The sequence below is a fragment of the Phyllobates terribilis genome, unplaced genomic scaffold (assembly GCF_046119375.1).
Source record: "Phyllobates terribilis strain yellow unplaced genomic scaffold, ASM4611937v1 Scaffold_5__5_contigs__length_657084704, whole genome shotgun sequence".
Classification (NCBI taxonomy): domain Eukaryota; kingdom Metazoa; phylum Chordata; class Amphibia; order Anura; family Dendrobatidae; genus Phyllobates; species Phyllobates terribilis.
This window is the reverse complement of record NW_027362765.1, coordinates 315,735,997-315,763,516: the sequence shown is the minus strand read 5'-3', so window position 1 is coordinate 315,763,516 and position 27,520 is coordinate 315,735,997. Positions and strand designations below refer to the sequence as shown.

Genomic DNA, 27,520 nt, shown 5'->3' with positions numbered 1-27,520 from the left:
TGAAGATGAAAACAGGCTTGGGGGTGAAGGGGTTAAAGCATTGTATCGACCCTAAAATGGTATCAAACGTCAGTTCGTAGCACAAAAAACAAGCTCGCGCAAAGCTCCATTGAAAAAAGAAAACCTTATGGGTCTCGGATTTTTTATCTTTTTACGAATTTCAGATTTTTTTTTCAGCATTTAAGTAAAAAAACTGTACAATTTGGTGTAACTGTAATCGTACTGACTTGGAAAAAACAAATGCAGAATCCCCCCCCCCCCGCCTTTTTTTTAAAGGAACTACAGTACTGCTTAGTCCTAGGCAGTAAATTTATTAAACATTTAAAGTAACTTAACTATCTTATATGTTTTGGTCCATTCATTCTGAGCAGATTGGTGTGAGTCTGAGGTGGGCTCAGTATTATGAGAATGCTTTACCATCTCCTAATCTATGGTCTTCTAGTAGTTCTTTGTTTAGTGACTGGTGCAAACCTCAGAACCGGGTAACCCACAGATCTGCTCAGAATATTCATCAAAATTAAAAATATCCCAAAAATTTAGATACTCTTTAAAGTGGATGTCTCAAGTTTGAAAGTTATTCCCTATCCACGGGATTGGGAATAAAGTTCCGATCGCTTGGGGTCTGACTGCTGTGGTCCCCACTGATACTGAGAATCAGGGTTCTGAAGAGCCCCAACTGAATGGAGTGGAGGTTGATCATCTGTTGCATCCACACTACTGCTTCATTCTAATGAGAATCCCAGAGATCAGCAGAGTGCTGCACGTGACAATTTCCAGCGCTACCATTAAGAATGAATGGAGCGGTAGTGCAGATGATCGACCTCCGCTCCAGTTCTCGGAAATGCTGGGGTCTGACCACCTGAGGATAGGGATAACTTTCCAACTGGAGACAACCCTTTTACTGCAGCTGATAATGGGAATCCAATTATCGATTTACAGTGGGTACGGAAAGTATTCAGACCCCTTTAAATTTTTCACTCTTTGTTTCATTACAGCCATTTGGTAAATTCTAAAAAGTTCTTTTTTTTTTCCTCATTAAAGTACACCATCTTGACTGAAAATAAACAGAAATTTAGAAATTTTTGCAAATTTATTAAAAAAGAAAACTGAACTATAACATGGTCATAAGTATTCAGACCCTTTGCTCAGTATTAAGTAGAAGCACCCTTTTGAGCTAGTACAGCAATGAGTCTTCTTGGGAATGATCCAACAAGTTTTTCACACCTAGATTTGGGGATCCTCTGCCATTCTTCCTTGCAGATCCTCTCCAGTTCCGTCAGGTTGGATGGTGAACGTTGGTGGACAGCCATTTTCAGGCCTCTCCAGAGATGCTCAATTGGGTTTAAGTCAGGGCTCTGGCTGGGCCAGTCAAGAATGGTCACAGAGTTGTCCTGAAGCCACTCTTTTGTTATTTTAGCTTTTTTAGCTTTGTGCTTAGGGTCATTGTCTTGTTGGAAGGTGAACCTTCAGCCAAGTCTGAGGTCCAGAGCACTCTGGAAGAGGTTTTCATCCAGGATATCTCCGTACTTGGCCACATTCATGTTTCCTTCAATTGCAACCAGTCGTCCTGTCCCTGCAGCTGAAAAACACCTCCATAGTATGATGCTGCCACCTCCATGTTTCATTGTTGGGATTGTATTGGGCAGATGATGAGCAGTGCCTGGTTTTCTCCACACATACCGCTTAGAATTATAACCAAAAAGTTCTATCTTCTTCTCATCAGACCAGAGAATCTTATTTATCATAGTCATGGGAATCCTTCATGTGTTTTTGAGCAAACTCAATGCAGGCTTTCATATGCCTTGCACTGAGGAGAGGCTTCCGTCGGGCCACTCTGCCATAAAGGCCCGACTGGTGGAGGGCTGCAGTGATAGTTGACTTTGCGGAAATTTCTCCCATCTCCCTACTGCATCTCTGGAGCTCAGCCACAGTGATCTTGGGGTCCTTTACCTCTCTCACCAAGGCTTTTCTCCCACGATTGCTCAGTTTGGCCGGATGGCCCGGTCTAGGAAGACTTCTGGTGGTCCCAAACTTCTTCCATTTAAGGATTATGCAGGCACTGTGCTCTTAGGAACCTTGAGTAATGCAGAAATTCTTTTGCAAGATCTGTGCCTTGCCACAATTCTGTCTCTAAGCTCCTTGGGCAGTTCCTTTGAGCTCATGATTCTCATTTGGTCTGACATGCATTGTGAGCTGTGAGGTCTTATATAGACAGGTGTGTGCCTTTCCAAATCAAGTCCTATCAGTTCAATTAATCACAGCTGGACTCCAATGAAGGAGTAGAACCATCTCAAGGAGGATCACCAGGAAATGGAGAGCATGTGACTTAAATATGAGTGTCTGAGCAAAGGGTCTGAATACTTATGACCATGTGATATTTCAGTTTTTTTTTTAAATAAATGTGCAAAAATGTCTACATTTATGTTTTTTTCAGTCAAGATGGGGTGCAGAGTGTACTTTAATGAGAAATAAAATGAACTTTTTAGAATTTACCAAATGGCTGCGATGAAACAAAGAGTGAAAAATTTTAAGGGGTCTGAATACTTTCTGTACCCACTGTATGTAAATAGTCTGTCAATCACCCTATGCATGAACAAAACATTCATTCGTCGGGGTGAAATAATTTTTAAGATTACTGAAAGGGAATCTGTCACCCCAAAATGACAATTATACTGCATAAACATTTATATAGGGAATGTAGACCCTACAAAAATAATACCAGGCACATACAGTTTAGCATAACGTTTTCTGAAAAAGTGCCATTTATTTAATATGCAACTGAGGACACTTCGGTGCCCCCTTGGCATGGCCTAAGCCTTGGTGCATCATTATGACCTAATATTTGAAAATTAAAGCCAGTTCCTTGTGTTAATTGATAGGGATCTGTTGGTAAGAGCCCTCCATGTCTCCATTTATCCACGCCAAGCCCCCCATGTTACCTCATTGCCATGCCAAGTCCCCCCACGTTACCCTTACTCCATTCCAAGCCTCCCCACGTCACCCCTTTTCCACACCATGCCCCCATGTCACCTCTTCTCCTCTTCACCAAAAATGCTTCAAAGATGTCGTGAAAACGTAGACAAAATTGTTTGTTGTGGGTTTTTTGCAGTTTTTTTTTCACTTTCTAATTGCTTTCTGTGGCTGAAAAAATGCTGAAAGAATTGACATGCTGCAGATTTAATTGACATGCTGCAGTTCTCAAATTCAGTCAGGAAAAAAAATAAGTCCAAGATAAACAGGCTACGTGGCACTCACTATGAGGGTGCACAATTAGGATTCCACTCCAATAATTTATAAGAAAAAATTGGTACTCCAATTGTATCATGCAGAAAAAATTGATTTATTTTGAAAAAAAGGATCCAATTTTTGCCAGTACACAAATTAACATTTCGGCTGTTTTTTGACCTTCCTCATAACTATAAAGAAAATAATATATTGCTATAAGTATATTATACAAAAGAAAAAAAAATACATAATCATGTGGCAATATACAAGAAAATGAGCAATTGTAATAAATATTGAAAATTTGTATGATGTATAATAACAATTCATTCATATTGTAATACATAGCAGATTGGACAATTCATAACTCACAATGAAGTATACTATCTTATATACTGGTATAAATCCAAGATGCTATAAATCATCAAGAATAATAGGGGAAAGGAAAAACTGCAGGAATCACAATTACCAAGATGTTGAATCTTGGTAATGGTGATTCCTGCAGATTTTCTTTAAAAAAAATCTATGTTTTTCTGCATGGTACGATTAGAGTGACAATCTTTTCTTATAAATTATCGGAGGAAAAAAAATAAGTCCGTGCATGAGATTTCTGAAATCTCATACCTTTTGCTGGTACTGTAAAAAGCAGCTTTTCGTTTCCATAAAAAAACCACACCAAAAAATGCAACGTGTGAACACATAGCCTTACGGATCATGTAAGAGGACATCGAAGTCAGTGGAAAGGTTATAGAAGCTAGCTAAATAATAAAATGATAGCAAAACGTATTACTGCCTGTGTTTTCTTGATTATCCAGCTATATTGCTTAAACTAAGATATAAAATAACAGTTTTTCCTTTCACAGTAAAATGGACACAGTAGAAGAGCAACCCTATGAGCCTTTCTCCGGCAGTGAGATTGTATTTCAGTAATTGGAAAAACAAAATTTGATCATCAAACACAGTGAAGATGCAAAGCATGGATACAGTGAAGTTCCTAAACTGCACCTCCAATGTATATCATCTGAATGGAGAGGTACGTGAGCATGTTGCCTTCTTAGAGTAATAGAATCTGAATTTCTAGGAAACAAAAAAAACAAACATTTACTACTGAATAAAGGGCTGATGAAGCCACAGTAATCGTGCTTTAGACAATGTTTAGTCGTACAGTGGATATTGCTTAATTCAGTGGTAAAAAAATGTAACAAAAAAATACTGTTCCAAAGATAGAGCCCGGGTTTACTTGTGTGCTTTGCACAACATAAAGGTACTGTAAGGTGGCAGCTGGACAGGTCGTGGACGGGAGGTATGTGTCCCCGAGGTGCCAAGCCTCGGTGATGTAGGACCTGGAGAAGTAAGCTCCAGCACACATAGTGCTGAGAGGTATTTTACTGGGCCCAGATTATGGGTCCAGGTTTTATGAGCAGCTGAAAGAGCTGGCTGGGATCGGCTGCTCATTTACCTCCAGTCCAGATCTTGAAATGTCCTTATTCAAGGCAGCTGGTGCTCTCTCACTCTGTCTTTGTGTTTGCAAGGTGAGGAGGCCTTGCATGTGCTACTCAGACTTTTCTGGAGTCAGAGAAAAGGACTGACATTTAAACGGCTGATCCTGTGCTTTATATGGACTGGTTATTTTCAATTTTTGTTTGGTTATACATTTTGTACCTGGAAGAAGCTGTTTCATTTTGTTATCCGGACCGGTTTATGGACATTTAATAAACCGCCTGTTTTTGTTTGAACCAACGAATTTAATCCCTGTGTGGGAACCAGCGTCTACGACTGAGCCAATCCCTCACAATTGGTGCTGCGAATGCGGGAAAAAATCCCAGACGACAGGTGATTGCTGGCTGGAAACTGCATGTACTGGGTCAAGGCAGCTGTAGCAGTGCAAATGCAACCTGCAACCATGGAGGAGGTGATAAAACAACTGGTACAGGCGAGTATGCAGCAGCAGCAAGCTCAGCGGGAGATGAATAAACTGTTGATGCAGCAATTCCAGTTACACCAGGAACTAATATGGCAGCAGAAACAATACCAGCAGGGACAGATGACGCTCCTGACAGTCTGTGTCAGAGAGCCGCACCACCTCCAAGCTGAAACGATGAGACCCAGGTGAGGAAAAACCGTGAGAAGGGTGTTGCAAAAGATGACTTCAGGGGATGACATAGAGACTTTCCTGGCCGTGTTTGAGAGGGTGGAGGTTCTAGCGCCATATCTGACCGGGGAGCCACTGAAGGCGTAGTTTGAATTGGCACTGCAAGACGCCAAAGAGTGTGACAAACTTAATGCGGAGATCTTGGCTTGGCTGGGCTTAACCCTGGCAATCAGGGCACAAAGGGGCCACCTCTGGGACTTTCACAGGGACAAACCTCCCCGGTCATAAATGTTTGACTTTCTGCACCTGGTACAGAAGTGGCTGCAGCAAGAGACTTGTTCTCCAGCCCAGATGGTCGAGAGAGTGGTCATGGATTGGTTTATCCACGCTCTGCCCAAGCCAATTTCAGTCCTCGGTTGCCCAGGGAGATCCCCAAAATGCAGACGACCTTGTGGGCCTAGTGGAGAGGTACCGGGCAGTAGAGGGTTCCCTGGGTGGTCAAGCAGGGGTAAGGTCACCTTTCTGGAGTTTCCAAAGGGGGGTAGCTCCCAAAGGAAGGGGACTAAATCCACACTGGGGGGTGTCCAAAGCCCCAGGAGGCATCTGAGTCGCAGCTGGGTAATCAGTCCCAGTCCATTCTCTTTTGGAGGTGTCATGCCCCCGGCCATATAGACGGCCGGTGTCCCATGAACTCTGGGCCAATGAATTGCAGTATAGGCCGGCGTTGCTCATATTTTGCCTACCCCGCCTGCAGCGCGGTTCCTCAACCTGGCGAGGGCCCTCAGGCATGCACAGTGTCTGTAAACGGGGTACAAGTGACTGGACTGTTCGACTCAGGAAGTTTAGTGACCCTGATAAGGGCCACACTTCCTCATCGGCTGGTCCCTGGGAAGCTGGTAGGCGTCCGGTGTATCCATTGGGACGCTAAGAACTATTCTGTGGCCCAGGTAGATGTAAGCACGGACTGTGACACAGTGTTTTAGAAAGTGGGGGTCATCAAGGACTTGTTGCACCCCATAATAATCGGAGGGGACTTTCCTTTGTTCTGGAAGGGATGCCTTGTTGGTCAGATGACAGCCAGATCATCCCTAAAGAAACCTTGCCGCAGGCTGTAGTGGACGAGTTTCCCGTGTGTGCTTATTGGTGATGAGGATGAGGTAGCATCCCTGAGGCAAACATCCCTGAGCTGGAGGTGTCCGAGAGAAACTTTGGAACTGCCCAACTCAGGGACTTAACTCTTAAAGAGGCGTTTGAAAATGTAACAATGGTTAATGTGGTGCATCAGGAGCCGGGGGTTGACAGTCGGTTCCCTCCTTTTAATGTAAATGGAGATTTGCTTTATAGAGTAACCAATCCAAGGGGTGAGTTGATATAGCAGTAATGATGCCAGGGCCCTATAGATGCAGGGTGTTAGACATGGCTCATTACCATGTGTTGGGTGGTCACCTGGGGGCATATAAGACCTAGGAACGGATCCTCCAGAGATTCTACTGGCCTGGATGCTACAGAGAAATAATGAGCTATTGTCATTCCTGCCAATATGCCAGCTGACCTTCCCGGTGGCCCACTTCTGCAGTCCCCTTGTACCGTTGCTCATCATCGAGATTCCATTAGAACTTTATAGCAATGGATCTAGTGGGGCCCCTGGTGAAGACTGCAACAGGACATCAATATATATCGGTGGTCCAGGATTATGCTACCCAGTACCCTTAAGAAATTCCTTCGCAAAGTGTATCTCTCGGGAGCTGCTCCATTTCTTCTCTCGAACCGGACTGCCGAAGGAGATACTGACAGAACAAGGTACTCCCTTCATGTCGAAGGTCATGAGGAAATTGTGCAAGACACTGCAGATCTCACAACTCAGAACCTCAGTGTACTATCCACAGACAAACGGACTCGTGGAGAAGTTTAACAAAACTTTGAAGGCTACGTTGAGGAAAGCAGTGGAGAAGGACGGCCGTGACTGTGACTGTCTGCTTCCCTATCTGTTGTTCTCCATCAGGGAAGTTCCCCAAGCTTCCACAGGCTTCTCCCCATTTGAAGTATTCTATAACAGACACCGTAGAGAACTCCTGGATGTGGCGAAAGAGTTCTGAGAAGCTGAGACCACACCCTATAGAAGCGTGGTGGAGCATATCGCCCAGATGCAAGAAAGAATTGCTAACGTGATGCCCATTCTGAAGGAGCACCTCCTCAAGGCACATGAGGCACAGTCCAGGGCATATATAGGTCAGCCTGGGTGAGACAGTTCAACCCAGGGGATCGAGTACGTATGCTGGTGCCCACAGTGGAGAGCAAGTTCCTTGCCAAATGGCAGGGCCCCTACGAGGTGGTAGAGAAAGTTGGTGAAGTCAACCATTAAATCCACCAACCAAGGAAGAGGAAGCCCTACCAGGTTTAAAATGTCAACCTGATTAAACCGTGGCAGGACAGAGAACCCATGGAAGTTCCTTGTCTGGTGGCCAAGTCTGAAGTCAGTGTGGAAGATGTTAAAGTGGTGGACACCTTGTCCCCATCTCAGAAACAGCAATGTCGGGAGCTATTGCAGCGGAATAAAGACCTGTTTTCTGAGTTACCAGGCCTCACTCAGGTCATAGAGCATGAGATACTCACAGAGCCTCATGTTCGCGTCAATCTAAAACTGTATCGGATTCCAGAGGCGAGGTGATCTCGAAAGAGGTGAAGCGGATGCTGAGTCTAGGAATCATTGAAGAATCCAAGAGTGGCTGGTCCAGTCCCATAGTTTTGGTGCCAAAACCAGATGGGGAGTGGCGGTTCTGTAGTGACTACAGGAAGCTCAATGAGGTCTTGAAGTTTGACATCTACCCAATGCCTAGGGTAGATGAGCTTATTGAAAGGCTAGGACCAGCTCTGTACATCACCACCCTCGACCTCCCAAAAGGAAACCGGCAAATTCCCCTGTCCAAAGATGCCAAGGAGAAGATAACATCCGTCTGGTGTCGAGAAGGCTATCAGTACGTCAGGATGCCATTTGGTTTGCAGGAAGCTCCTGCCACTTTCCAGAGAGCCATGGACAGGATCTTGGCAACCCACAAAAAGTATGCAGCTGCCTACCTAGATAACATTGTCATATTCAGCCAGGACTGAGGAAGCCATGGAAGTCATTTTAGCAAAGTTCAGGCCATACTTGACACCCTAAGGAAGGCAGGCTTTACCATCAACCCAAAGAAAAGAAATGTGGTAAGGGGATGGAGGAAGCAAAGTATCTAGGCTACGTAGTAGGTAGAGGTGAAATAAAACCACAAATAAAATAAGGTGGAGGTGATCCAGAGCTGGCCACAGCCCTTCTCAAAGAAGCAGGTCAGGGCATTTCTAGGCATCATGGGCTGCTACTGAAGATTTGTCCTTAACTTTGCCCCAATAGCAGTCCATCTGATGGATCTTCTGAAAGGGACGAAGTCGACTATGGCTAAGTGGTCCCCGGAAACTGAGGCGGCCTTTCAGGAACTAAAACTGGCCCTCTGTAAACAGCCAGTCTTGGTGGCGCCCAACTTCTCCAAAGAGTTTGTGGTCCAGACGGGCACATCGGATGTCTGGCTGGGAGCAGTCTTGTCCCAGGAGATTAACGGAGAGGAACACCCTGTAATATAACTCAGTTGGAAACTGTCCACGTGTGAGAAGAACTACTCCATAGTGGAAAAAAATGTTTGGCCATCAAGTGGGCGTTGGACACTGTGATATTACCGGTTAGGTAGTAGGTTCAGGACTAAGGTGGATGCGAGATAAGAAGGGAAACAATTCCCGAGTAACTAGGTGGTTCATAGCCCTACAGGATTTTAGTTTTCAGGTGGAGCATAGACCTGGGAAACAACATGGGAATGCAGACACCCTATCCCCTATCAAGGGTCTGTATGTTGGCGGAAGATGCCAAGCACCTCGGCTTTGTGCACAGGGGGGCAGTATGTAAGGTGGCATCTGGACAGGTCATGAACGGGAGGTATGTGTCCCCGAGGTGCCAAGCCTTGGTGATGTAGTACCTGGAGAAGTGTGCTCCAGCATACACAGTGCTGAGAGGTATTTTAATGGGCCCGGATTATGGGTCCGGGATTACGAGCAGCTGAAAGAGCTGGGTGGTATCAGCTGCTCGCTTACCTCTAGTCCAGGTCTTGAAATGTCCTGATTTAAGGCAGCTGGTGTTGTCTCACTTTGTCTGTGTGTTTGTAAGCTGAGGAGGCCTTGCATGTGTTGCTCAGACCCTGCTGGAATCAGAGAAAAGGACTGACAATTAAACGGCTGAGCCCATGCTTTATATGGACTGGTTGTTTAAAATTTTTGTTCGGTTATACCTTTTATACTTGGAAGAGGCAGTTTCATTTTGTTATCCTGACTGGTTTATGGATATTTAATAAACCACCCATTTGTTTTGAACTGACGAACTGCATCCCTGTGTGTGAATCAGCGTCTACCACAGAGCTGATCCCTCACAGTACATTAATTGTGGTTCCAATATTCTGTAATAAAAATATGTTCACAGCCATATCCATGGACATCTTCAAGCAATTCTCTGATCAGTACAAACCACACTAGTGAACCGGTTCTGTTTTTTTTTTGTGAGCCACCCTTCATTTGTTTTCTGAAGGTGTCTCACACTAGCATTGTCATTTTAGAATCCAGTGCCACATCTAGACATACCTATTACAATTTGCTTAAGGCTTCTCATGGAATCTATGAAATACAGTTTCCTAATAATGTCCTAGACTGAAATGTAACTCTTTAAGAAAAAAAAATGGGAATTAGAATGAAGCGGCAGTGTGCATGTGCAACCTGTGCTCCATTCATTCCTGCTTGGACTTCCGAGTGCTGTGAGTGCATTGAGAATGAATGCGCACAGCCACTCCTTTCTAAGAAAGAAGTATCCCGTTGGAGATAAAAAAAAAAAATCCCGATCTGCTGATCGATGCAGGTCTCAGCGATGGGACACCTATACATCAGCAAGCTATCTTGCTGCTTAGTCATAACTTGTTAAAACCAGACAACCCTTTTTAAGTCTTCCAAATATTTTTAAGTGAGGAACAACACCCACTTGCTTGACTTTTATGAGGTATGCTGATATTTTCTATGAAGGCAATCTCTATGAGTTTTTGGTTATCCAGTCTTTTTTTGACGTCCTAGATTTTACCACTCATGGCCATCTATGATCCAAATCAGATCATACTAGAAAGATAGCTTTTTGGTCTACTGATGACACAAGACAGTCAGTTAAGACTATAGGGGGTGCTAAAGTATCAAACAGGTCCTGGTGCCTAGAGAGTCCAAATGGGCACTGTGCTAAATAATGATGACACTTACAGAATGGCACATAGTAAGTAGTAAATGGCTTGTAGGGCCTACTCTAGATATTGCATTGGGGCTTAAATTCACTTAGAGTGACTGCAGACTTGAGCCCCAAGCCTGGACAACCCCTTTATGTGACTGCAGACTTGAGCCCCAAGCCTGGACAACCCCTTTATGTGACTGCAGACTTGTGAATCTTCACAGTGCGTTCTGTAAGGCTTCTCCGGTGTCGGGAGCAGGTGGCCATGTGACTGCAAGTATGTGATTTGCATACATCCGGCCACATTCCGATTAGATTTATCCAGCCTCACTCAGTTCACTTGTATTGAGAAAGGCCGTGCACATCTAGGCGACACGTGACCCCATGAATGTAAATCCGGTATGGGAGGAATTCTGACAGCGTGCACACTGCGCTCTGTGAGAATTCACAAGTCTGCTGTCATTCTATGAGCCTCAAGACTGGACAACCTCTTTTAATGCTTACATAGCTAGATGATAGCTTTCTTTGTTGTAACTCATGTAATTATTTTACTCAGTAAACCTCTTAATATTGAACTTCATTTTTATGAGGTTTGTGATTTCATTGATCTCGGGAGCTTTTTAAAATTGAAATTTTTAACCTTTTCTGTCTTTTGTCATCTTTTAAAGAGTTGTCCACTTTTTTTTTCTTAAGGATTCTGAATGTAAAAAAAAAGTCCTAATCACCTTAGCATCCCTGCTGCTTCTGTCTCAACACTTCCTGGGTCCATTGTTTGTCTCCACTTTCTATTTCTTCTTGACACACAGGAAAGGATTGCTCAGCTAGTCACTGGGTGCAGGGGTGACCTGCCTCAGCCAGGGTTTGGCTATGGGTCATTCTTTTCTTTAGAGAGTCCAAGATATAAAGACCATTAGGGCACCCAAGATAGTGGACAACACCTGTAAGCCATTTTTAATGTTATAGAAAACTAATTTCATAATTGGCTTCTTTTTGTGTTGTGACTGTGCTCATCTTAGTGTTTTGGTGAAATTTTGATTTGGAACAACACTAGATAAAGTAAACAGGCCAGTTAATGAAGGGTAAGTATAATCTTCTTAATACTAGCATGGTCTCCCTACACCATAATAGCTCTGCTATAGATAGATACATAGTTGACATGTCACAGCACAGGCAGTAGCTATGTTACATGGAACCTGTCTTGTTGAATATTGGTATCTGATCTGATCTGCAGGCAGAAGACGCTGATCAGATTGATATACATTTTTGTGGCAAAGATTTCTGTAAAACTTGCATTTCATGAATTGAAATCCCTGCTATTCATGAGTCCAGTGAGTGGTCCTATTCAGTGATTAACAGTCTTCATTGCATGACTGTGCATAGAGACAAAGCTGTCAGTCACCAGTAGGACCGCCCTCTGGACTCATGTATACAAATACCGGGAATTTCAATGGGTAAAATATAAGTTATACTAAATCTTTTCTAACAAGCCAATCATTCTGCTCAGCTTCTCCTTCTGTACACCATGCTGCCCACAGATCGGACTGCATGTACAATATGACCGGTTCCCTTTAAGCACTTTCCATGCAGAACTTCATTGTCTCTCCTTCCTGCATTCTTCTGTCCATCCCAGCTTGAAATACTGTAAACAAGTAAAAAGCAATACTGCGTAATCCTCTCTAAAGTACATCTGTGGGACACAAAGACCTAAAATGGCGAGTGCACGCGTTGTCAGGCTTAGACCCTTCAGCCCCAAACTCGTATAGAAAAGGGGTATACTGCAGCACTGCAGTTGGTAGATAAAAGGGATTGATTTATCTACCAACTGGAGTGCTGCGATACACCCTTTCTCTATAAATGAGCTTGAAGATACTGTGAGACAGCGATGGCGTCTTCTCATATAACTAGAAGAGTCTGACTGTAGGGACAATAACCTTCATCGCAGACTTTTTATCTTCCAGGTACAGTTTACATTTGATGAGGTTGCGATTTACTTTTCCAAGGACGAGTGGGACTGTTTAAGTGATGAACAAAAAGACTTGTATAGGGAGGTGATGATGGAGAACTATCAGACTCTCCTATCTCTAGGTAAGGCAATACTTTTCAGATCATCCAGTCTGCTGTATCTTGGTGTATTCAGCCCTTCCCTCCTCTGATTTCCTTGTGTTCCTATGTTGCGTCGTTCTGTTGGTTTCTTATTTTTTTGTAAATTAAATGAAATAAAATGACTTTCCTGCTTGTCGAGTGTTGTAGGACCTTCCATGAGTCATTAATAAATTGTGTTCAGTTCTTTCACCATATACTGTCCTACAAGTTGTGTTCATTTAGATGTACTGCCTATTTACAAGACTGTACAGAGACCTCTCATTATGGATAGATAAGGACTGGACCTTGTCATTCCCACATGCTAAGTCATAGTAATAACTTACCAATACAGTTTGCTGGATCGTCATCTGGTTAATTACATAAGATGGTGGATCGTTCAATAATAAAGATGTTCTCGTTAAAAGCCAAAAGAAATTATATCACAACAGGGTTGATTTAACTTAATTAACCACTCATTTGCTGACAAAAAAATTAACCAATTATGGAATAGACTGGGGGAGATTGGAAATTATTATTACTTCAGGCTCCGATTTTGAGGTCAACTTGAAGACATCAATCATTACTGTTGCCTACAAGGAGAAGACTTGAACATGTATCTATGTTTAAAAAATTTTGTTTTTCAGGAAAAGTTTTATCTTTAGTGGTAGCAATGTAATTTTAGAATGGCATCTAGACAGGACCTGATATATGACAGACTGATTTATTTATTTTCTGTTTAAGTTTAAAAGAATCTAAATTGTGGCTTGTGGGATTCTGGCGAGGTAATCCTGCAACCCGTCATCACCAGATCTTGCTCCTCGTAGTAACCAAGCGCTACCGCATAGTTTACTAAGCAATGACCGAACGGTAACACCTTTGAGAGTGGTTACCGTTTGGTCACCGCATAGAAATTGATGTGTCAGCACTGGACTAGTGCAAAGAGTGAGATTTTGCATGCTAAAATCCCGCTACCCAGAAGCTCGGGCCTGACTTTTTCTAGAAATACCCTTTTGGGGCATGAGGAGTGTTCTGCATACTTTTATCAATAACTTGTAATTAGAAAAATCACTAGACCTAGGCTGGTGTTACATACTCTTTAACAACTTCATTAAATTAAAAACAAATGATAATCCCGTAGATCATTAGAAAACCAACTCACCCATACTTGCAGATATCCTCCCCTATTCAGCAGATGCACGGACTCCTCTTTCAAGTACGCCAATTTTCATGACACAATCCTCCTCAGTGCTTCAACCTTATTAAAAACATGAAATCCATACCCAATGCATTTCAAACAATTAAATGTCCTTACTCGTGTCACTATAAGTAAGAACATGTAATTGATCAAACCGCATTGGTTATCGATTTGATGTTTTATTGAAATTTATGATTAAGATGAAGCATGGCGAGTGATTGCGGCCATGTTCTGGATTAAAGGTTGCTGCTTCAAGTGATTTAACATCAAACCAGAGTAGGAGATGTAGCAAATTGTTGATAAACTTAGAGCTGCAGTTTTAAGTACCTCAAATATTGTGCTATCCACCAGGATAAAAGTCTGTAATTTCCTACCCAGTAGAACTCTGGGCCTGACCCGTCCCCTATTACCGTAGCTGCTAAAATATCTAAATGGCTAACTCATCCTTCTTTAACTTTTTTCCAGGTTTAGTTTAAATAAAGTATGGTACATTTTCTAAAATTCTTCAAATTCCATATGGGTTTATTTTAAAAGAACAAGTGACGACCACCTCATGTGACTGACTTTGTGAGGAGTATTTTCAGATCAGTGTGGTTGTATGTTATGCCAAAATTTCAATAAATACATATTTCATCATATCTTGTTTTTTTTTTCTAAAGTGTGATGTATGCTACATATGTTGTGTGGTGTGAGTAACTAGAAATTAGGGTCCTCTAGCAAAAAATGTCCTGAAGTTATAGGGCCTACAATGAGAATTTCAACCCCCCTCCCGGATGCCATAACTTCCAGAATAGCATTTTTTCAATGAGGAAAAATACAACCACAGCAATAATTTTGTAGATACTACTTATTTGGGAAAACACTTACCTATAGACCTCTTTGTGATTAGAGGGTACTTATATGATATCTAAGTGATGATGTTACCATTGTGGTGGTTGCAATATCCTAATTATGATTTAATCATAAATTGTGATATTATAGTAATGCCGTGAAGTGGTTAGTGGGCAAAGTAAAGGCTGGCAAAATAGAAATGGATCTTTTGAAGAAAAACTTTTTTCTAACTATTTTTGGGGTATATGTTTTCCATTTATTCCCTGATGGTAGCTGATATCCTTTTTACATTATAAATAGGTGTCTCACACATAAAACCGTACAATATTCACTATAGCTTGCTCCTGACTTTTTATACATATATTTCATACATACAATATATACATATATCTATATAATGTGTGTGTGTGTATATATATATATATATATATACAGTGCATTGTGAAAGTATTTGGCCCCCTTGAACTTTCTACCTTTTGCCACATTTCTGGCTTCAAACATAAAGATATAAAATTCTAATTTTTTGGGAAGAATCAACAACAAGTGGGACACAATCGTGAAGTGGAAAGAAATTTATTGGATATTTTAAACTTTTTTACCAAATTAAAAACTGAAAAGTGGGGCGTACAATATTATTTGGCCCCTTTACTATCAGTGCAGCAAACTCACTTGTTGTTGATTCTTCCCCAAAAAATTTGAATTTTATATCTTTATGTTTGAAGCCAGAAATGTGGCAAAAGGTAGAAAAGTTCAAGGGGACCAAATACTTTCACAATGCACTGTATATACATACACACAGTACTTTGCAAAGTTTAAGTAGACGTTGAAAAGAATGCTGTGCAGTAAAAACGCTTTCAAAATTAGAAGTGTTAATAGTTTATTTTTATCAGTTAACAAAATGCAAGGTGAAAGAGCAAAAAATTAAATTAATAATTGGGGTGACCACTTTTTGCCTTCTAAAGAGCATAATTCATAAATGTATACTTGCACACAGTATTTGTAGGCACTTGGCAGGGAATTTGTTGCAAACAGATCTATTGATGTAGGCTTGTTCAAATTCGGATTTCTACGAATAGTATATGGGTGTAGCTGGGTCCCACTGGTTGCTGGCAGTTCTCAGTTGATTGCACTGCTGGACACCTTCCAATTTAGAAGGGAAATAAGCATGACGCTGAACTAAGTTTCCTTGACCAACCACTGTGTCCACGGTCCTCAACCTTGCCCATTTTTTGATGTCCTGAATGTTGAAAAATATAGATCCATCCTGTAATGCCATCAGGGAGACATCTGATTTGGCTCCAGTTATATTGTGCAGCTGAACAGCAGCCCCAAACATACAGCAAATGTCATTAAGAACGATCTTTAGAGTAAAGATGAACAAGGAGTCCTGGAGGTAATGTTATGACCCCCCACAGAGACCTGATCTCAACATTATCTGTCTGGTATTACACAAAGCGACAGAAGGATTTGCACAAGCCTACATCCACAGATCTGTGGTTAGTTCTCCAAGATGTTTGGAACAACTACCCTGCCAAGTTCCTTCAAAAACTGTGTGCAAGTGTTTGATTCTGTTCTGAAGGAAAAGGGTGGTCACATCAATCATTGATTTGATTTTGATTTCTTTTTTGTTTAGTCACATTACATTTTGTCATTTGATAAAAAATAAACTATTAACTCTTCTATGTTTTAAAGCATTCTTACTTTGCAGTATTTTTTCCATACCTGCGTATAACATTTTCACAGTACAGTATATGTGTATAGTACAGTTAGGTCCAGAAATATTTGGCAATTGACCAAATCTTTAATTTGGACTTTGTTATAGGAATAGTATGCCACTATTTTTTATTTAAAATGAAACAACAACCGAGAGGCAATTGAAATGTAGACTTTCAGGTTAAATTAATGAGGTTCAACAAAAATATCCTGTAAAATGATTAGGAATTACCACAATTTTTCTACAAAGCCTCCTCATTTCAGGGGCTTAAAAGTAATTGGACAAACTAACTTTATCATAAATAAAATGTTAATTTTTAATACTTTGTAGAGAAGCCTTTGTAGGCAATGACTGCCTGAAGTCTGGAAGCCATGGACGCCACCAAACGCTGGTTTCCTCCTTTCTGATGCTTTGCCTGCCTTTACTGCAGCTGACTTCAGTTGTTGCTTGTTTGTGGGTCTTTCTGCCTGAAAATGGTTTTCCTACGAACAAAGTTCATTTTAATTAATAGATCTTGGAATATTAATAACTTCCACAATTTGATGTGTTTAAAAAAAAAAATGTTCTTATGTTGAGAATCTTAGATATGTGCCCCTGCTGTGTACTGTGTAATGGCTGTGTCTCACTGTGCAGGAATATGGTCTGATCATAGCACAGCTCCTGGGCAGGGGAGGAAGCAAGAGAGAGGACACAGATAGCACGGGATCAGAAATGATTCTTTCTTTCTGGTAAAATATTGCTTTAAAACAGGCAGTGAAATGTTTTGCCCCACAAAAAGATTTGAGATCCTATGCCTGTATACACTCATTTTCTTCCTTCATTGCCCAGGAGCTGTAGTATGATTAGACCATGTTCCTTCCTGGTCAGACAAAGCCATTACACAGTACACAACAGGGGCAAATTGATAAGATTATCTCAGCACAGGAGCATTTCTTTTAACACATCCAATTGTGGAAATATTTTTTAATCCAAGATCTATTAATTAAAATATACTTTGTGGGAAAACCCCTTTAAAGGGAATGTGTCACCCCCTGGGCGATATCAGACCTCTATTATGGGCATACAGGGTATAGAAAAGTAAATCTATTCTTACCTGTATGGCCCATAGCAGAGGTCTGATTGCAGAGAAATCTGGTTTTATAATGTCTGTTTTTCAGATGCTTGGCATGCAGGGGATGCCAAGCAAACCCCTCCTATCTGCTTACTATTCCCCTAAATTGTTGCCTCTGTGCTAAACTACCATATCCCCCCACTCCCCTGCACGTCACAGGGCCCTATGACAGGCCCTTTGACGTGCCCTGCTCCGCCTCCCCTCCCGCCCATGCGCAAAGCGCCACTCCCATGGAGCGCGCTTTGTTTCCCTCCGACCCCGTTTGGCTGCGTACTGCCAGCGGAGCGGAAGTCTCAATGACTCACCGTCACTTGCGCAGTACAAGACTGCGGCGCAGTACGCAGCTAAACGGGGCCGGAGGGAAACAAAGCGCTCTCCATGGGAGCGGCGCTTTGCGCGGGAGGGGAGGTAGAGCAGGGCACATCACAGGGCCGTGTGAAGTGCAATGGAGGGGTGGAACATGGTAATTTACCACAGAAGCGGTGATTTAGGGGAATAGTAAGCAGATAGGAGGGGTTTGCTTGGCGTTCCCCGGACGCCAAGCCTCTGGAAAACAGACTTTATAAAACCAGATTTCTCTGCAATCAGACCTCTGCTATGGGCCATACAGGTAAGTATAGATTTACTTTCTATAACCTGTATGCCCATAGTAGAGGTCTGTTATAGCCAAGGGGGTGACAGATTCCCTTTTAAGTTTTGTCTGAGGCATGTGAAATGCATGCTCGATTGGGTTGAGATCTAGTGATTGATGCAGCAATTTCATAATATTCCACTTCTTTGCCTTAAACTCCTAGGTTGCTTTTGCAGTATGTTTTGGGTCATTGTCCATCTGTACTGTGGACGGTGCTTCAATCAACCTTGCAGCATTTGATGGATTTTGAGCAGAAAGTATAACCCTGTACACTTCAGAATTCATCCGGCTGCTTCTGTCTTCAGTCACATCATCAATAAATACTAGTGACCCAGTGCCAGTGGAAGTCATGCATACCTATGCCATCACACTGCCTCCACCATGTTTTACAGAGGTTTGGTGAGCTTTGGATCATGAGCCGCTCCAAGCCTTCTCCATGCTTTCTTCTTCCCATCATTGTGGTACAGGTTGATCTTAGTTTCATCTGTCCAAAGAATGCTTTTCCAGAACTTGGCTGGCTTCTTCAGATGTTTTTTCTTTTTGCAGAGTCTATTCTGGCTTTTCTATTTTTAAGGATGACTAATGGTTTGCACCTTGTGATAAACCAGCTATATTTGCTCTTATGAAGTCTTCTCTTTATGGTAGACTTAAATACTGAAATACCTACTTCCCAGAGTGTTCTTCACTTGGGTGGATGCTGTGAAGGTTTTTTTCTAAACCATGCAAAGTATTCTGCAATCATCCACCACTATTGTCTTCTGTGGACATCCAGGCCTTATTGACTTCCCAAGCTCATCAGTGTGCTATTTTTTTCCTTTTGTAGAATATGCCAAACTGTTGATTTGGCCAGTCCTAACATTTCCACTATCTCTGATGGATTTCTTCTTCTTTTTCTCAGCCTAATGATGGTCTGATTCTCTTCTATTGAGAGCTCCTTTGACTGTATGTTGTGGGTTTGCAGCAACAGCTTCCAAATACAAATCCCACACCTGGAATCAGCTCTAGATCTATTACCTGCTTAATGGGTGATGAATTATAAAGGGAATAGCCCATGCTGCCCAATTAAAGAGATTTTGAGATAATTGTCCAATTACATTTGGTCCCTTTTAAAATAGAGAGCTACATATTAAGGCTATGTGCCCACGATGCAGAAATGAAGCAGAAAATTTCTGCAGCATTTCTGCATCTCCCTGGCAGAAAAAAACGCATGCAGATTGTGCATGCGTTTTTCCTGTAGAATACATGCGGATCTACATGCGGGTTCACATGCGTTTCCGCATGCAGATTGACAAGCGCTTTCCAGGCGATAGCATCACTTGGAAAGTGCTTGACAACTAGGTCACACTGTATAAATCCATGCAAACAGCATGGATTTATACAGTGTGAACCGTAAAAATAAAACAAATAAAGCTATACTCACCCCCGAGGCCCCGGTGTGTGCTGCAGCGCTCGTTCCTGTCTGGTTCCCGGCTGCCGGCATATCGCGAGACAGAGCGGTGAAGGGCCTGCGGTCACATGACTGTGACGTCACCGCAGGTCCTTCAGCGCTGCTGGCATTCAGAGAGAAGCCTCCGGAAAGGTGAGTATAAACTTTATTTGTTATTTTATTCTTTTTTTACAGGTACAATGGTACCCAGGTCTGGATGAGAGTCTCCTCTCCTCCAGAACTGGGTACCATCCGCACATAGAGACGCATAGAATCCGCTTGTAAAAATGTACAGTCGCGGTTTCTGTGCGTCTCAATGCAAGTCAATGTCGGGAGTTCCGCTGCGCTTCCGCAAAATTAAATGACATGCTGCGGATTTTTGTACGCAGCATAAACGCTGCGGAAAAATCCGCAGCATGTGCATAGAACATGCGGAATCCCCTTGGGGACCATGGGGTGCGGATTACCTAGCGTTTCACAAGCGTTTCCGCTGCGGAAATTGCGCAGCATAAACGCTTGAAAAACGCTACGTGGGCACACAGCCTAAAGATATGTTATTCCTAAACCCTTACTCCAATTTGGATGTGAATAGCTTCAAATTAAAGTTGAGAGTCTGCACTTTAAGCCCATATTGATTATATAACTGTAATGTGTTTTGGTAAACTGCTAAAATGCCAAAACTTGTGTCACTGTCCAAATATTTCTGGACTTAACTGTATATAGAAAGCTTTCTTCATGTCTTAAAGGAGATTTCCCACTACTGGAAACCCCCTTACTAATTTTTCCCACTGTGCAGCATAAAATAAAAAACTCAATGCTCACCTCCTGGACTGACTCCATTCATTCACTCTCAATGCTGTGTTCCCCCACTAGTCAGCTGACATAAACAATGCCATGTGGTCACTTACTATGTCACTTGACCACTCATCGGCTCCAGCCTTCACTTTTCTCACAGCACCAGAAACCCCATTCTTCCACTCTGATGGAATAGTGAAGGCTGCAGCTATCACGTGACATTGTTTATGTCATGTAACAGACGGTGGACTGCGCTGTGATTGGAGGAAAATCACCAGTCCATGAGGTCATTATGTAGTGTTTTATTTATTTGCAGGTTGAAAGGAAGATCCAGCTCCAGCAAGTAAAAAATAAAAATATCTCTTTATTAGAAAAATCCATTCAAACTGATTTTAAGAGCACACAGGGTGCTCGAAACGTGTTCAGTTATCCTTCACTGGCACCTTTTTCCTCCACTTTGACTAAATGAATTAGTCTGAACAATTGCCCATATTTTAATGGATTTTTCTAATAAAGAGATATTTTTAATTTTACCTTGCTGGAGCTGGATCTTCTTTTTAACCTGCAAGTTGCTACTCACGTCTCACAGGTCTGTTTTCCCTTTTTCCCAAAAAGCCCAATACCTGGAAGTATCAACAAGCAAAGCAGTTTTTATTTATAAATTAACATACCAAAAAGAGGCAAAAATTGCAGCATCATAAACGTGATAAAAACACATGTAAAAAAACGCACTCAAAAACGCAATAAAAAACATGCAAGTAACCTAATTTAGCTAACAGGTGCAAAAATGGTGTGGAACATCTGCAACATCAAAAACTCACCAAATACTCATTGTGGGAATGTAGCCTTAGGGTGTTTTTACATTGCATCCAGGAAAAAAACATTCGCTGGTTGTGTCAGGGCATACGTCCGAACTGCCAGCAAAATGGGATCCAGACGTATGCGCCGACATAGATTGTAAGGGTGCCGACAGAGTGAACGTGCGCTCTGACGTGCACCATTTTCGGGAGTGTCCACCTACTAGAGGCGGACACTCAGACGTATTAAACTGCGTCTGGTTGTCCGCCTCTTGCAGTTGTACACTCCCGAAAAATATGCACAACAGAGCACACGTTCGCTCTGCCGGCACAATTGCAGTCTATGGCCCCGTCGGCACATACATCTGAATCCCATTTATCTGTGGGTTCGGAGATATGCCACGATGGGACCAGTGAACGTGACCCTAGACGCACTGTGAAAACACCCTTAAGGTTGTTGTCAAAGGAAAGGGCCTTGCCAACCAGGGCTGTGAAGTCGGTAAGCCAAACTTCCGACTCCAACTCCGACTCCTCAATTTCCATGACACCGACTCCGTCTCCCTCATACATGGCTCATGTTTAAGTGATAAATTTACTGTAGCACAGATTCATCTCAGCTAAAAGTCTAGATCCTTAGATCAGGAATAGGACAGACATTTATAGGACATTTCATAACTTTACCAAATTCTTATGAAAAACATATTCCCCACAAACTGCATTGAACAACTGTACCCAATTTATTATATATTTTAGGAGTTGGAGTCGGTCCATTTTATACCGACTCCGATTCCGACTCCACCAAAATGGACACCGACTCCACGACTCAGACTCCACAGCCCTGATGCCAACAAAGAATAAATTATTCAGCTTTAGGTCAGCCACAGGAAGCCTTACATCTTGGCTACACATTAGGTAATTCCTCACTGTGTGTTACTATCCACAGCTGAAGCCTGTGCTGACCATGACCACAGAGCAACATTGGAATGAGCCTTTTGGCAGGCAACATAAGAAATCGTACAACTGTGGAGGTAATATTTGTATGTTCAGCACACTGTGGCTCATGCCATTGCTGCTTCAGTGTCAAATTGTAGTGGTTAGCAATGACTTCAGCTGCAGTTTAGAAGAGGACAGTGGTGGATTTGTAATATGGTGGCATTCAGGTAACTAAGACTTTTTGAAGATGTAAAACTGTAAATGACTGTCTGAAAGCTGAATTTTCAGTTTCCATTATATTGTTTTGGTATTTAGAAGAGTAACAAGGCTTTTGTGTAAGTCGTCTGGTGTCAAAAATTAGCAAAATGAGTCACATTATGTTTTTGTGTAAGAAAAAAAAATGTGACTTTTTTTTTTTTTTTTACTCTACTCTCTTCACGTTTACAAAGAGAGAAATGACCAAGGTTAGCTATGCATACAAGGTTCATGAATTGCGACTTTGCAATGCTAAATCCATTTGGGTCTGAAGTCAAAGGTGTAGAAACATCTGTAGAGAGAACTGTTGTGTAGATATGCCAATTTTTTCAAACTTTGTACGACATTTGGCGTAAATAATGGCCATGCAGCCACAAACTGGGGATTTTTGTCCACCTCTCTAAGATCATTAGAGTCATCTTAACACTGGCATAGACCTGTGAGCCAGGTGATAGGTTGAATGGGATAAAATGCTAAAATGATTGTAAACACAATGATGTATCAAAACTGGAACAGTGGTGAAGTTGAGACGCTTAATATTTTAATTTTAGAAAAATCCTCTGAAAAATGAGATGAAGTACGATTGGGTACCAGAAATAACCATGTCCATATATATTTTTTTTAAATCAGTTTTTATACTCTTCCCCAGTGAGTAAAGAACCAGAATTTTATTTTGTCCCTGATGCCCCGCCTGATTGTCCATTACATTCTACACTTCTTTTATTCATGGTGTGCTTGCATACAATACAGACTCCTACTTGCTTTTCCTCAGTTTGCATCTTGATTCCAGGTGTAAACCTGCATTATTTTCCTTTATGTATCCCTTGATGCACACTGGTTCACATGGGCAGCTAGGGCCAATGCCATCTGTGCCTGCTGTAGTAACTATGTGCTTATCCTTCCCTCTATATTTTCCTCAATTAGGTAATCTATTAAAAGTACACAGTATAGAGGCTAAATTGTGATCTCTTCGTTTATATCTGTATGATCGGAGCTGTGCAGTTATCATCATTATCTGTAATAGGAGTTTCTGGCACTTTTCCCCACCTGTGGAGAGCTTCAGTGACACAGTCCATGCAGTTTCATCATAGAGGACGTTCTGATGACTGAGATTGTGACCCCCTTCAAATAACATAAGGCTATATACTTCGTTGGGGATCATCATGACCTAACTGAAGAGAAATATAACAGCAGTTTTCCAGATAGAAACAACTAAATAAGGTAATACTGTCTGAATTATATATATTATGGGAGTTAATGACAGGATGTAAAAAAAGAAAGTCACTGGAGTGCTACTTTATTGAGTAATGTATATATAAAATAGGAAGCGGGAGTGATGTTTTTCTATTAACACTAGTGTTGGCTATGTTAGAGCTACTGGGTCTCTGGTTAAGTAAACATTGCATTTCTGGCCACTCTTAGGCATATTTGCTCAGGAGCTGTACACTTGACAGGGGCTGAGGCTAGGTGGATGCCTAGCCACCTGTCCACCATAGGGGCCCTTTGCAAAAACAACAACTAAATACTGCATAATATGCCTGTTTTTTGTCAGGGAGCCTTTGTAATATTAAAGCGCAGTCTGCTGAACTTTCCTATGTTTATAAATAAGCAGTAAGCAGACACATTATGGTGCTGACCTCATTATGGTGAATAAGGGCCTATGACAACGTTAAAGGAAAAATGTCCCAATGTATACTTTTTTTCTAAGTGCACAAAAGCAGTATACACGGGCAACATGAATCAGGGCCTGGCTGCGTAATCACCGCCAGGTATGTCTTTCTCTGAAACACTCTGGTGTTTTAGAGTAAACATAGCTTGAAGAACTGGACAGGGACTATATGGAGAGACCTGACTAGTCCAGTGTGGCCCCCACCCGGCTTCTCCCTGTCCTGCTCCAATTTATTGGTTGGTTTCTTTCATGTATGGGCAATCCTGCAGCCAAGCCAGTAAGCTGTCAATCAAGCAAAGGAGGGTTGGGCTGTGTGGGGAATAGAGCCAGGGAGGCATAGCCTTGAGAAGTGCTCTGATCACACCCTTAAGCCTCATTTGCTTTACATATTAATTAAAACAGCGATTTTACCATACATACCATAGAAACAGTTTGGAGGCAGATCATTCTGACAGATTTAAATTAAATCCTTGTAATTATTTATGTGCAATATTGTTATTTATGCCTTTTTGGAACTGCAGCTATATTTAGTGGTATACATGCTAAATTTGTATCAATGTACTTAAAGGAAATCTGTCAGGTCACTTTTGCGTACCATACTAATAGTATCCTGAAATAGGGCCTGGGCATCCCTTTCAGGATATGTAACTTTTATTGCTGTATGTTGCCCCGTTGTGTTGCTGTAAGCCCCGTAAAATGTATAGTCTCACGCAGGCAATTCAAAGGTATATAAATGCAAAATGAATATTCACCCATAATCCCGCCCACCCTCTGCACCGGTGTCAGTAATTCAGTCAGACTGCCGTACTACTCGCCCAAGGATCGCATCACAATCCTCGTTCTGGCCGTCGGCTCTCCTGACCTGAGCGTGACAGCTGCATAGAAATACATGAACCAGACTGCCAATCCGAGGATTGCGATGCGATCCTTTGGCAAGTAGTACGGCAGTCTGACTGAATTACTGATGCTGGGGTGAGCCGGATTATGGGCGGGGGAAGGGGTGAATATTCATTTCACTTTTTTTTTTCAAATTTTAACTTTTTTTTTTTATTTTACTGTATTTAATAGTCCCCTTAGGGGACTTGAAGCTACAATCGTCTGATCGCTTGGGCTATTTGGCAGAATTATTGGGCATCTATTAGTGTGCAGAATTATGTAACTAAATGAAAAACATACATTTTCCATCAGGGCTGTGGCGTCGGTAAGCCAAACCACTGACTGAGACTCCTCGATTTCCCTGACTTCCAACTCCGACTCCACAGCACTGCCTCCCTACTGAGCATGTTCATAAAGTGCAGCACAGATTCAGCACAGACTAAAAGCCGAAAACCTTAGATCAGGAACAGAACAAACATTTCAGAATTTTTCCAAATTCTTATGAAAACATTTACTGCACATCCTGCACTGAACTACTGAACCCAATTTATTTTATATTTTGGGAGTCGGTCCATTTAATACAGACTCCGATTCCACCAAAATGGACACCGACTCAATGACTCCAACTCCACAGCCCTGTTTTCCAATTGTTTATTTTCATCTGTTAAAGTGAGAATAACCACCAAACAACTCAATGTACAAACATACATGTCTGACATTGAAAAATAATATCAGTAACCAATATATTCCCCCTTATTTTCAATAACAGTCATAAGCCCTCCATCCATGGAGTTTGTCAGTTTCTTAATCTGTTCTTGATCAACTTTTTGGGCAGCACCAACCACAGCCTGACACTGTTTAGAAATGTGTGCTGTTTTCCTTTACCGTAAATCACATGTTCTCAATAAGGAACCAGGAAGATCCAGCTGGACAATCTTCTAAAATCCATAGTTTATTGGGTCATGAAAAAATACATAAAAAGTCCACCTTGGAGAAGAACAGCAAACGCTATATCCTAATTGGACATTAAAAAGAGCACATAGTATAGTCAAACAAAAGGACAGGGGTGATGTGATTGGAATCAAGTCCAGGAACAACACTGGTGGTGGATGTGAGCCCAGACATATCAACTTTGTTTCCCAGTATAGTCCTCAATTTCCCATGATTAAAAATATTATTAATAAATACCTTCCCATGCTTTCTGTGGATCCTAAATTGAGAGAAGTACTTTCAACCCCAGTCAGATTTACAGCCCGCAAGGCACCCACTTTGGGTGATCTCTTATCCCCTAGCCTTTTTTTAAAAGAAGATCGTTCCCATTCTAATACGTGGTTACACACAACTGGTTTTTACAAATGTGGTCATTCTATTTGTACATGTTGCACCCATATAATGAACACAGCCACGTTCACATCTTTTTCTACTAACATGAAATATAATATAAAAAAATGTATTAATTGTAACACAACTTATGTTATATATATTATTTCATGTAATGTGTGCTGTCTTCATTAAGTGGGATGTACGTGTACTTCATTGAAAAAACTCATCAGACGACATTTATCCGATGCACATGATAAACTGACTATCAGGTGTTCTGCGGCATCAAGACATTTTTCGTTATGCGATAATGGGGACACTTCAACATTTATAGTAACAGGTGTAGAGAAAGTTTTGAAACCTCATAGAGGGGGAGATTATAGGAGAAAGCTCCTTAATAGGAAAAGTTGGTGGATCCATACACTTAATACACGTGCACCAACGGGTCTGAATATTAGACATGATCTGATGTATCATTATGAATGAATATTTGCAGATTACTGTTGCATATATATCTTTTCTCATGGCTACTTCACATTGTTTGTATTGTTTTTTATGTTACATGATTTTAATATGGTATGTGTGTTTAAATTCTTGATTAGCTTACCTTGAACAGGTGTATAGCAGGACATGACATATAATACCATTTCCTTGCTGCTTCTTGCCATGCAATGATTAAGAACTTATAGTTCGAAACGTGTTTGCTGTTCCTTCTCCAAGGTGGACTTTTTATGTATTTTTTCATGACCTAATAAACTATGGATTTTAGAAGATTGTTCAGCTGGTTCTTCCTGGTTCCTCATTGATCGTCTGGTAGCACTACTGGTTCCGTGCTGTTGATCTTCTAGGTGGGTGAGCTGATTTTCTTCCTTTTTTCTTTGCCATGTTCTAAATAATGTTTAGGTCAGGTGAGGGAAGGGACCATTTCATTATTTTTTCATCTATAAGAGACTTCGATGCATGCGATGTAGCATTGTACTGCATAAAAATCATGCTTTTCAGCATCACTGCTTGAAGAAAGTCTTTTCTGAAAACTGGCAGTAGGTTTGGGAGTTGTTTTAAGTTCATTTTCAACCTGAAAAAGTCCACCTAGGGCGTGTTTAATAATACAAACCCATAGCAGTATTCCACCTTGCTGGCATCTGAGTTGAAGTTGAGATCTGTGCCCCTTACTGATCGAGCCACATGCCCATCCATCTGGTCCGTCAAGAGTCACTCAACTCATCAGTCCATAAACCTTTGAAATATCTGTCTTCAGGTATTTTTGGGACCAGTTTTGGCATTTCATTCTCCTTA

At 41.6% G+C, this 27,520-nt stretch overlaps 2 protein-coding genes across 2 annotated transcripts in view; one reads left to right on the top strand and one right to left on the bottom strand.

Moving 5' to 3' along the window:
- Positions 1-27,520, bottom strand: part of LOC141273085 (uncharacterized) — a 266,215-nt gene that overhangs the window by 33,499 nt on the left and 205,196 nt on the right. The gene's annotated exons all lie outside the window — the stretch shown is intronic.
- The window catches only part of LOC141273083 (uncharacterized), a 65,977-nt gene that overhangs the window by 10,924 nt on the left and 27,533 nt on the right, over positions 1-27,520 (top strand). The window contains exons 2-3 of the mRNA XM_073684443.1: positions 4,086-4,255; positions 12,548-12,674. Of these exons, the coding sequence (XP_073540544.1) occupies positions 4,190-4,255; positions 12,548-12,674 (193 nt within the window). The 5' untranslated portion in view covers positions 4,086-4,189. The remainder of the gene's footprint in view (positions 1-4,085; positions 4,256-12,547; positions 12,675-27,520) is intronic.